We start from the raw sequence: 12,899 nt of genomic DNA, 5'->3' as shown, positions 1-12,899 counted from the left end.
ATCAGGCCAAATCAGTCTTTGCCACAATGTAGAGACAACCGTAGGAAATTATATAAGGAGGCCAAACACTGTCCAACAGAAATAGTTTTGACCTTCATAGTATTTCAGGTAGCAACAGGCACCTCAGTTCTGGAGGCAGTTCATTAATTGGGAAGCAAAATGTTTCCTTCCCCAAGCCTCCCAACAAGTGTTGCTGACTTGTCATTTTTGCCATCTGCACACAACCTGCCAGTAGACTCCAGATTCCTTTGTTTTTCTACAAAGCGAGTAGTTGTCAAGTTGTTTTCCAGGGGCATTGGATTTTGTTTATCTAGTCCCCTCCCCTCTTTTCTTCCTTTTCCATCACAACCATTACGTCAGACCAGGAGATGGTAGAAATTTTGCAGGAGATCTGTTCATTAATCAACATATAGGCAGTGGAGAGAGTTAACAAGCTGATCTGTCTGGGGTTTATTTCAGGCACTAGCTTTTCTTAGTGCCTAAAGCCAGTAGAAAGCTCAGGCCAGTATTAGATCTTAGCTGGCTGAAAAAGTACATAGCTTCACTCTGGTTCAAAATGGAAATGGCATGGTTAGCCAGTTTTTCCATAAAGAATGACGAACTAACCAACACATATTTCCACATTCCTATTTTCCTGGCTTAACGCAAGCTCCTTTGGTTTGGTTCCTAAGGAACAATGTACCAGTTTCATGCACTTATTTGGTCTCAGCATCAGTCCTTGGATAATCACAAAACCATCATTTGCATTATCACTTTTCAAGTCAACAGCATCATCAGCATACCATGATGACATCTTTCAGAGCATATGGAAAATTCATCTTTGGAGAAGAGCACTTCTTTCCTTTTTAGATCAGGGCTCTTAATAAAAATGGGACATGTCAGACAATAAAATGGGGCATGTCAGACCTCAACTCATCCCATAATTTTATCCATCTTTATATTTTTATTACCAATCTTAATAGATTGCTATGATGGCCTAGTGGTTAGAGCATCTGCCTCAGATGCAGGAGGTTGCGAGTTCAAACCCTGGCCAAGTCATACCAAAGACTTGTAAAAATGGTACTAGCAGGTGCCTCGCTTGGCACTCATTATTAAGAGGTTAGTGTTAGGACTGCTCAGCCTGGTGTCAGGTTAATATGAGTGGGTGGGACAACATGCTACATGTCTGCGGCATGATGCCCCAGTGCTAGACATCACTATAAACTGCCACACTGCAGACATCATAGTGATATGACTGAAAAATTGTTAAAGCTGTGTTAAAAATCTAAAAAAAAACAAATATACACAAGAATCTCATCCTCATTCTACTACCTTCATGTATGTGAGACATAGATTTTTAACCTCATGGAGTTTGTCCAATAGGGAGTGGATTTTAGTGAGAGTGGTTTTGCATCTCTTCAACATGGCAGTGGATTTGATTTTTCTTTGCTGCCTTTTCATTAGTCCTGCTGGTCCAGTCATGCCCCATCTTCAGTCAGCTAAATTGACCAAAAATAGTATTTTTTCACATCATTGGCACAACAGTGACTTATGACAGGAAATCTGGAGAAAGCCCAACTAGAAGTTACTGTCTGTTTGGATATCGGTTAGTATAGTTGGGAAAGCCACCTGTTGCCCTGTTTCACTATGATATGGGGTATGTCGGGGCCAGAGGAGTTAATCTTCCTTGTAGAAAAATGAGGGATGTAGTCAGTACATTTCATTCTGGAAGGATCATCGCTTTGGCAAGGTAGTTCTCATCATGTCAGATGTGGTGGTTGTGACCTACTTCCTCAAAGGACCAAAATGACCTGACCTATTAATTTTGGCTTGGGGGTTTCTGTGCTGGTACTCCAGCTAAAGATCACAGTCCAGACCAGATATATTCCTGGCAAGTCCAATGTCATGGCTAACTCACTGTTGAAAAGGAGCCATATTCTCACACCAAGTGGTCCATCCATATGTCTGTGTTGCAGCAGATTTGTATCCTTTTTGTGACGAGGTTTTAATCACAGTCCAGACCAGATATATTCCTGGCAAGTCCAATGTCATGGCTAACTCACTGTTGAAAAGGAGCCATATTCTCACACCAAGTGGTCCATCCATATGTCTGTGTTGCAGCAGATTTGTATCCTTTTTGTGACGAGGTTTTAATCACACTGCCCCACTTTTGTATATCCAATCTCAGACCCAGATGCATGGACTGTGGATGCACTATCAGTAAGTTGTGAGGGGGTTGGAGGGCTATGCCTACATCCATCCACACACTGTTCTAGTACCAAAGGTAATATGGAAAATCAGGGCTAAGAAATGCAAAGTCATCCTGATAGTATCTCCGAGGTGGGACATGTGCTGGGTGAATGATCTGCTGAGTCTAGCAGCAGACATCCCCAGGAATATCGTGGCAAGGCCCAAACAGCCACAGTCACAGGTGTTTCATCTCCACCTAAACAGTCTTTACCTTCACTCCTGGCTCTTAGAAGGAGAGCTTTGTGCAGAAAGGAATTTAAATTTTCATTGTAGAGAGAATTTCACAAGCTAGAATGTCCTTTACATGAAAGGCTTATGAGTGGAAAGAGGCAGTATTTCAGGAACTGGTGCAAGATCAGCAGCATTGTCTCTTTGAGGGCCTCAATTCCCCAAATAGGTAACCTTTTTCTCTCATTTTGTGGAGAAACTGTTTTCCCCAATTACTGTTAAAGGTTAATGCTCAATAATATCTGACACTTTGAGGAATCATGACTGCAATAAGGATCTACCAGACTTAATGGCCAATTTTGACTTGAATGGGTCTTTGTTTCCTGGATGGAGTCTTTGGGTGTTTCGACTTGAGTAGGTCTTTGTTTCCTGAATGGAGTCTTTGGTTTTTTTTAACTCTAATAGGTCTTTTATTTTCCTGGATGGAGTCTTTGTTTTTTTTTTACTCTAATAGGTCTTTGTTTCCTGGATGGAGTCTTTGGGGGTTTTGACATGGCTTAACTCAGATCACCTGAGCCTATAGTCAGAATCACATTCCAGCTGCTATCATATAAAACATTTTCTGAGAGCACAAGCTTTGGCATGCAGAATAAATGAGTTGCATCCCTTTCATTGGACCTGAACTATTTCCAGTTCATGGGCCTCATGATGCAACTGGTCTTCATAGCTACAAGTAGATTGCCGTCAGTGGGCAATCAAAGAGTGGTCCTCTGCTCCATCTCTTTGATTGATACATTGAGAGAGGCAGCAATGCATGACCCAGTCTATGCTCTGAAGCGCTACATGAAGCATATGGAGAAAGGTTGAGGTGCCCAACAACATATATTTCTTCTGGTCAAGGTCGGGAAATAGAATACATCCCCGTAATGTGCTCTGTTTACTCTTAGATCTCATGTCAGACAACTTGGAGATTGTGACCTATCTCAGACAAAGTAACAAAATAACATGACCTATGCATTTTAGTTTTGGACTTTCTGTTCTGCCATTAAAGATCATGGACCAGATCAGATATGGATCAGACAGGCTGACTCACTGTTAAAAGTGGCTAGATCCTGACACCACATGGTTCATCCATCCAATGATGTTTAATCCTGACACCATGTGGTTCATCCGTCCATTGATGTTGAAGCATTTGTCTATTTCATGAGTGCAATATATGCCTGTAGCATCCTATTCATTTGACTGCTCCGGTGGCCTAGTGGTTAGAGCATCCACCTCGGAAGCGGGAGGTCATGGGTTTGAACACCGGCCGAGTAATACCAAAGACTTACAAAAATGGTACTAACAGCTGCCTTGCTTGATATTCAGCATTAAGAGGTTAGTGTTAGGACTAGTTGGCCTGGTGTCAGAATAATGTGACTGCATGGGACATAGTGCTGTATGTCCGCGGCATGATGCCCCAATGCTAGCCATCACTGTAAATTGCCACACTGCAGACATTGTAGTGATATGACTGAAAAATTGTTAAAGCTATGTATTAAAAAAAATCCAAATCCTATTCATTTGTATTTCTTTTTGTTCCTGTTCAAGTTCTGAAACATATTGAGATGACACTTCATAGGTGTGGATTACATGGATTGTCAGCATGTAATTTTTCACGGTCTGTTACATGATTTTAATATTAAATACAGTTTGTGTGCTTTTTTAATTTATTTTATTAATTTTCTCTTCTTCCTGCAAGGTCAGACTAGCTTTTGCTAAATTAAATGTTCATATAGGGTTTAACACCACTTCTGAGAACATGATATATATAACACCATGTATAACCTATTGTGTGCTGAAGAATGGCATTAAACCGACAAAAGCAGCAGATATAAGGTTGTTTATTGACTCGCATTTGTGTAATTTTCAGGTACAGTGCTGATGAAATCCACTTCAATCTTATGGCTGTTGTGTCAGAAAGGATAATGCTTTATGAGAAGAAATTGCACGATTTAAAAGACAGTCTTGAGGTAAGTTCATGCATTATTTATATCTCGTGCATTAGAACCTGTCTTGAAAGACCACCCCTTATTCCAAAAAACAATGGTCTCTCAAGACAGGTGGTCTGTCATAACAGGTCAGAATACTATATAATCAATAAATCTTTGCATGAAGATCCTGGTCTCTCAATACAGGTGGTTTTTCATGACAGGCTTTACTGTATTAGTATACGTGCACTTTTTTATTTAAATTAAGACTTAAGTATTGTTCAGAAAATGTCAGGAAGTAGTCGCATAATGAAACCTTTCTATAAAGGACACTTAAAGGATCACGAAATATCTTTATTTGGCAGGTGGCCTTTTATGAATGTAAGGGTGAAATATGTAAATAAAGGGGTTAATAAATGCTGTACATTATAAGCAAGTGTCCACTATCATTTCTCTGCTTTGTTTTAATTTCTTTTTTTACTTAACTGTGAACTGTATCACTTTTTGGCAGTACATTTGTCATTTTTGAACTTCATATCTCTTTTACATCATTAGCTGTTTTCAACTGGAACATTGGTATATTGATTTATATTCGATTATGAGTGTAATGTGTACATCGATATAAAAATATAAAAAGGAGTGTGGTGGAAAATAAATTCACTTGCATGTAAAATATTCAGCAGGCATAAAACTTTAAAGTCCGACCAAAAACCCCATGATACAATGGATTATCAAAGAGAGAAAAACATTTAAAATCTGTAACAGTTGTAATTACACTTTATTTACAAATTTGCCCATAGTCTGTGGTATACTGGTTAGTGCACTTGACCATGAAACCACATTAGGATCATAAAATAACTATACATGCTACCTGTTCCTATAGAATTTCTAATTTCATTTTTCTTTAATGACATCTTGTAGCATGTACTAAGAGATGCATGTTAACATATAAATCTTTCAACCAGCTTATTCTTTCATTCCCCACATTAATTTTCCTTAGTTCTTCTCTAAACTGATGAATTGTCATTAAATCAAAATTGGATTCAAAGATCAATGCCATTGGAACATCGATTTATATGTGTTTATCAGTTGCATGTTATAGCCTATAAATCAAGGGAGATAACTGTGTATACAGGTACGATAACAAACACCACAGATTACATTGTAAATATGACAGTGTTCGATAGAACCCTTTTAATTCTTTTGGTATATGTAACATTGAAGGGAGATAACCGAGTATACAAGTCATATAAGAAACACCCTAGTGCACTTTGTAGGTATAGTGTTCAACCCTTCTAAGGTTCTTCCAAGGGATATCATTAAAGGGAGATAACTACAGTAGTGTGTGTCTTTGAGTAACAAGCACTTGTAAGCAAATAATGATTAAGTCAACATTTTCTGCTTAACTTGCAAACCACATGCACAAAAAGTATGGGCTGGAACTATGTTACATGATGAAAAATTTCTATTTTTTACAAAAATCTGACAAACATTTTACATGCATTTTTTTACAGAGTAGTTGAAATGTTATGGGCCTGATATTTTTATTATGTGTTCAGTTATTTGAGTTTTCAAAGTTGAAATCAAGAGGCTTTATGCTAATATTTGAATTGTTTTATGATGTTTTACTATAATATATCATAAATGTTCTCCATTTCAGTCAGGTGGAATGGAAACAGACCTAGTACACTCAGAGATTGGTCACCTCACCTCATTGATAGAGGAGGAAGAGAAAAAAATGAAGAAATACAAGGTACATATAAAGAAGGTCATTATTCCTAAGTTCATGCATACATTTGAGAGATCACCAAGTATTACTGACAGCAAGTTTGAATTTATTAACATACTATAGATACTTGTTCATATGTTGAGTCTAATTGCAGACTGTACAGACCCAAATATGTCACTGTAATGTGAAGGCAGATCTGTCTCTGCAGATTGTTAGTAGAACCATTCACCTAGACCCTGATATGCCAGCTTATTATTAGACAGCAGATCAGGGTCTATGTTGTTTGCAGTTTAACATGACTCAATTAGTATGATTATTTTGTGTTTGCAAATGAATGTGTACAGACATTTTCTTCTCACATTCCAATTTTGTAATTTGGTTTTTCAGTAGTTTGAAATACTAATGCAGGGATTTCTATGGTATCTCATCACTGTTATTTTAAGTTACAGTGTGTTATACCAACTATTTGGTTTCCCATTTTGTTTATATGTGACTTTGATCTTTGAATATGAGGAGAAATAATAAAGAATGCATTTTAACATGGAAGAGAACTGCCACTCTTGTGCTGTCAATGCGACCGCACCGGTGGCCTAATAGTTAGAGTATCCGCCTTGGATCTGGGAGGTTGCTGGTTTGAACCCCAGCCAAGTCATACCAAAGACTAATAAAAATGATACTAGGAGCTGCCTCACAAGGCACTCAGCATTAAGAGATTAGTGTTAGGACTGGTCAGCCTGGTGTCAGGATAATGTGACTGGGTGGGACATAATGCTACATGTCTGCAGCATAATGCCCCAGTGCTAGACATCACTATATACTGTCACACTGCAGACAAGTTTGCAGTATAACTGAAAAATTGTTAAAGCTACATTAAAAATCCTAATTACACTCAAACACACACTGTGCTATCAAAGTCTAGTTCTTGCCCATGAATTGTGAGCCCCTCTTCAGGGATTCTTCTAACCAGTATATTGGATTTAAGCTCATTATATTCACACTTCTGAATAACTGTAGATCCCAAAAATTTCAAAATCAGATGTTAGCCCAGCTTAATTTCAGTAGCCTAAAAAAGGAAATTCAATAGGAAACTTACTTGTAATTGCTGAGTCCACATTAGGGAAAAGTTACAATTAGAAGTCTGCTGCTGCAGGTGTTTACAGTTAAGGTTTAGTTAAAGTTTTTCATTTGTATATATTTTCTATTTTCATTTGTATATATTCTAAACCCCTGCAGATTCTCATCATACTTGGCATGAATTTATTCTGCGACAGGCTTGCTTGCCTCCTTTGACCTTGTGGTCAAGGTCACAGTCATAGAAAATTTGTGTGAAGAGTTTGGTTAAAGTATTTTTCATTTGCTTATATTTCCCAAACCCTTGAAATGTTACATGAAATAAATCATAATAAAACAGCAATGCTTTTTGTATGTCCTTCTTCCTATTATCAATCATAAATAATTTCCCTCATGAAAATGAGTTGTTTTGAAAAATGTAGAAAAGTCATATAACAGTAGCCCACTGGGCTAATGGAATCAAAATAGTAGCTTAGACCCTTAATTGTGGTAGCCTCTGGGCTTTGGGCACCAGATTTTACATTCCATGAAGTTTTTCCAAAAAAAACAAGCTGGTGTTCTCGCAAAGGTTCTTGACAGTTTCAGATTAAACAAGAGGCCCAAGGAGGCGTGAGAGATCTCTCACCTGCCTAATTTCTGCTTAATTTCCAAATGCATGAGCAGTTTGCCAAGAATCCTGGGCCAGTAGGATGCTTTCTGTGGAAACTTTTTCCATTGCTGTTGATGTTATAAAAACAAGTTTCAATGGATGTCAGTAGAAACTTCATCCATAATTGAAAGCACAGCTGCATCTTTTTTCCAGCACTGAAAGGCCTCTATAGCACCTTTCTTTCTGCCATAGTTTAGTTCTATTCAGCAGGCTCTAGCTCTACTGGTCATACACTACAAGAATTTAATGTATGGCTTGTTATCCCTGATTCATCCACCATCCATATGCTATTAGTACAATCTTGTTACTGCTTCAGTGCTACTCCTAAATAGACATATTGACATTTTTGTTATCACTACTTTTCCTGAATTGATGGTCATATCAATGAGGTTTTTGCTAAAAGACTTTTTGTGCTGTCTGGTTGGTGCTTAATGAAAACGGTGCTGATCTGACATATAATATAGCCACCACAGCAGACATCTTGACAATCTTGTGATGTGTGCTTGATTTAGAGTTTTAATGTAGCTTTAACAGTTTAGCCATATCGCTATGATGTCTGCAGTGTGACAGCTTTTAGTGATGTCTGGCACTGGGGCATCATGATGCAGACATGTAGCATATGTCCCACCTCCTTACATTATGCTGACACCAGGATGACCAGTCCTAACTAACCTCTTAATGCTGAGAGCCATTTTTAGACATCTTTGATATGATTCAGCCGGGGTTCAAATCCACAACCTCCTCCATCCAAGGTGGATGCCACATCACTTCGGTCGCAGGAGCAGTCTTAAAAATGTTGTTATTGCTATTCCTGCTTAACTGAAAGACATATTGGCCAGAAGACTCCTTAAAGTATCAAGTTGATCTTAAATATAAATTCTGCCAATCCAATATCCAGTATGGCCACCACAGCAGCTGTATTGAAAAAGGTATTCCTACCCCTCCTAGATGGAAAGTCATAGCGACATTGGCTTTTCACCAGAAGACTTCTCATGATGTACAGTGTCATGATGTCATGATATAATGTTTAATACTTACATCCCTTATGGCAATCATCTTGAAAATCCTGTTATTATTGCTTCTCTTAAAGGAAACTCGTATTGACGAGTTTTTCATCAGAAGACTAATTATAATAACAGGTTGAATGAAACTGGTGCCAATCGGACCTACAATGGAACATATTGAAAATCCTTCCTCTAATTCTTCAGAATGGATGGTCATATTAACATGGGCTTTAGAAAATCTTTTTGATCTCAGCATTTAAAAAGAGGAAACTGTCTTAACTTGATTGCTTGGAAATCAATTTTAGACAGAAGAGAATCAGTCCCTTCAAGGAACTCTTTTTAAATAGCAGATAACAACTTCATCTTTTATAGCACTCATGTGATCTGATGTCATGGTTACTTTCTTCAGCATCGAAAGTTTCTAATATGGGGTATTCCTTGAATATGGTGCTGTGAAAGCGATTGATGCAAAAGTGACAATGCATAACAGCTGCAGCCATATATATGCCTCATTGCCAGGTGAGTTAATAAAACTTAAGTGTCGCAGACATAGGGATTGTAGATTAATTACTAATGTTCTCAGCCACACAAAATCAGGAATGTTATTTCATTGCAGATTGAAAATGTACGCAGGAAACATAATTACCTCCCTTTCATCATGGAGCTGTTGAAAATTTTGTCAGAGCAAGGAAAACTGTTGCCCTTGTTAGAAAAGGTAAGTTTTCTTGGGTACGTTTCAGGGGTTATTGAAAAGAAAACGAGAAAAGATGGAATGAATCATCAGAGATTGATAATTTTTTGTCAGGCTTGTAAACTGTAGGTATCAGATAAGTATTGCATTTACAGTTCAATTGCTTTCCTTGATATTGTTGAATGAATTTCTTCAATTTGATTGATTGATTCATATTGACTTGTGAAAATTTGGTTGCTGTGACCTACTCATTATTGTGACTATGATTTAGGGTGTTTATATTAGGTGAAATAGGTCAGATGTTATCATTCAGGCTAGTATTTCAGTGGAAATTTATTTCATCCTAGTGAACATTTCAAAACAGAGCATACATTTAGAGTGCCTCTTTTGTTATATCAGTGATCCAAGGTACTATTTCTCTTTACATTCTGAAAAAAAATGGTTGTAATTTACATGGTAAATATTTCTTGTAATCTTGGGGAAACTGGAAAATGTTGCATAATAATTCATATACAATGATTATCTGGATTTCATAGAAAATTATGTCATTTTTTTTTAATGCATATAAAATATAAATAAAATGAACAGTATGATGGTAATATATTAGGAGATACTCACACCAGAGCAAACAAAACTGGTGGCTATAGGAAACCTTTTCTACCTAAATCTTTTTTTCTTCATTCAGAAAACTTCTCTAATTCAACAAGTTTTGCAAATTGCAATTAAATTTGTTTCAGAACGATTTTGAAAAAGTATTTCTGCATAACTATTTCAGGCAAAGGAAAAAGCTGCAAAGAAGAAAGAAGAAAAAGAGAAAAGCAAAGCAGGAAAGTGAGGGAATTAAGGGATTTGTATAATACGTTGATGTTGTACTGTCCATGTAAAGGACCAAACTGCAGAAATGACGAAGAAAAGAGAGCAGTTTGTGCTCTCCTTGTTGAATAGATATTGTGGCTTTGTTGTAACTTTGAATATTTTCTTATTCATCGTATAGCATGCATTTGGGACATTTACAAAGACAAGAAGCAACAGCGAAATCCACACTCTTGCATTGTTACTTCTAAATTCTAATCGTTTCCTAATGTTTGTTGTTATGACATGTATTTTGGACCTTGTTAAATGCATTTTGTTTTCATTAAAAAGTTTTAGCTCACCTGGTCATAAGGCCAATTGAAGTTATGGTATGGACCTGCATCTGTCTTGCGTTATCCATCTGTCCATCAACAGCTGCTTGTTGCCATTCTGAAGTCCATATGTCTCTCTGACTTAAGTAAACTTTGAATTAGGGTTTGTGTTGTAAAACTTTTGGACAAGTTCAATAACGAGCAAGATCCTTGCATGGTATTGAAGTGATTTTGCATCTGATTGGTTAACCTTGTTAACATTTTGAGGCCATATTTCTGGACTGATTTTGATCAAATTTGGAATTAATGCTTTTATCATTAAGATATCAACAAGTTCAGTATTGGGTGAGATCCATGCATACTAATTAGGTGATCATATGTCTGAATGCCTAAGCTTGCTTTTCCTTCTTGAGGTCAGATCTCTGATATGATTTTGATCAAATTTGGAATTAACTCATTCAGCCCCAATCCTGCATCTAGGCGCGGTGAGGCTGTACCCTACTTCCATGCTCTGTAGTGTCAGGGTCATTTAAGGTACACCACAGTGGGTGGTATTTAAAAAAAGGAGACAGAGGTAGTTCAACAATATACCAGATAACCTGAACTTTCTAACTTGCATTACAAAATGCAGAGGGAAAACCATATTTCTTTAGACCAGATTTTTTTACACCAAAATTTGCCCATTGTCGGAATCAGATTTTGTGTCTGGTCTCTAAGGCAGATGGATCTTAAATGCACAAAGACAGGTGAAGCTTTGCAAAAAGTAGGATAAGTTGAGGATTGGTAAGTTGGGGATTGGGAGTAAGAAGTCACCAGGAGATGAAAATTATGTGTCCAATTAGCAGGTGTTGTTGCACATGATTGGCTGAGCTTGTTACCTCTCAGGAAGCCACATTTCTGAGTTAATTTTGATCCAAATTGGAATATGGACTTGTATCATCTGATTTTGGGTGGGTTTGATAATGAGTGAGATAATAATTGATAATATCACACAATAATGAGGCATTATTGCTTCTGATCAACTGAGCTTGTGACCACACTGCATAATGCCTCAGTACTATACATTATAACCTGCCCCACTGGAGTCGTCATAGCAATACAACTAAAATGTTTAAAGCTTAGGTCATGTTTATAATCTGATTTTGATTCAGTTTGGAAAATATGCTTGCCTAGGATTACTCTCCACACTGATCCAGGCTTTTTTTAAGTCAAAGTTTTTATAAGGGTTTATATCATTAAGGTCTTAGACAATATCAGAAGTGAAAAGGATGGTGATTTTGCTTAAGACTGGCTAAACTTTTCATCATTCTTGAAGGTTATTTTTCAACCAAATTTGATTAGATATTAGAGATGTAGGCTACATCAATGAGATACCTTGCATCTGATTGGCTGAATTTGTCAGAAATGAGATACCTTGCATCTGATTGGCTGAATTTGTCAGAAATGAGATACCTTGGATCTGATTGGCTGATTTTTTCAGCTCTCTTGATTTAGAGACAATATTTCTATAAAATTTGTTTGTGGTTTTCAGATTTTTAATGTAGCTTTAAATTTTTTAGTTGTATTGCTGTGACGACTCCAGTGGGGCAGGTTATGATGTCTAGTACTGAGGCATTATGCTGCAGACACATAGCATCATGTCCCACCCAGTCACATTATCCTGACACCAGGTTGACCAGTTCTAACACTAACCGCTCAATGCTAAGCACCAAGTGAGGCAGCTGCTAGTACTATTTTCGTAAGTCTTTGGTATGATTTGGCTGAGGTTCAAGCTCGTGACCTCTCACATCCAAGGCGGATGCTATAAGCTCTTAGACCAATGGAGTGGTCTCTATAAAACATAGTAAATGGGTTTACGTCCTCAGTATATTGGATAACTTTGATTATGAGCAAGAGAATCTGCATATTAATTTTGCCATTATCTTTTTGACAGATTATTATGGTGATATAGGTAAAATCAACATGGTAACAAATTTGGGAGATAGTTTATCTATGTTATGTTCTTACAATAGCACCTATGCCTGCTTAGTGAAATGGTCAACTTTAAAGTTATGTAAGCCAGGTGAGTTGTATAAGACCCACTAGGGCCTCTTGTTTTCATTGCTGTCATATTATATCTAGATTTGAATTGTACGAGTAAAATAGACTTTAAGATTATTGTTTGTTATCGGTCTACTTCTGAAATACTAGAAGGAAGATTTAAAGTGACTCCTTTTGCTGTACGATTAAAAAAAATAAAAAATATCCATGACACAATGATATAA

The 12,899-nt window shown here is 37.2% G+C and overlaps 1 protein-coding gene across 1 annotated transcript in view; it reads left to right on the top strand.

Annotated features, from left to right (window-relative positions):
* Nucleotides 1-12,899, top strand: part of LOC149778805 (ubiquitin carboxyl-terminal hydrolase isozyme L5-like) — a 46,179-nt gene extending 33,280 nt beyond the window's left edge. The window contains exons 8-11 of the mRNA XM_089939565.1: nucleotides 4,310-4,409; nucleotides 6,028-6,120; nucleotides 9,437-9,535; nucleotides 10,287-12,899. Coding sequence (XP_089795691.1) covers nucleotides 4,310-4,409; nucleotides 6,028-6,120; nucleotides 9,437-9,535; nucleotides 10,287-10,346 — 352 coding nt within the window. The 3' untranslated portion in view covers nucleotides 10,347-12,899. The remainder of the gene's footprint in view (nucleotides 1-4,309; nucleotides 4,410-6,027; nucleotides 6,121-9,436; nucleotides 9,536-10,286) is intronic.

Source organism: Sinohyriopsis cumingii, chromosome 17 (assembly GCF_028554795.1).
Source record: "Sinohyriopsis cumingii isolate HCF-2022 chromosome 17, ASM2855479v2, whole genome shotgun sequence".
NCBI lineage: Eukaryota > Metazoa > Mollusca > Bivalvia > Unionida > Unionidae > Sinohyriopsis > Sinohyriopsis cumingii.
Note: the sequence above shows the minus strand (reverse complement) of the source record. Positions and strands in the feature narration are given on the sequence as shown.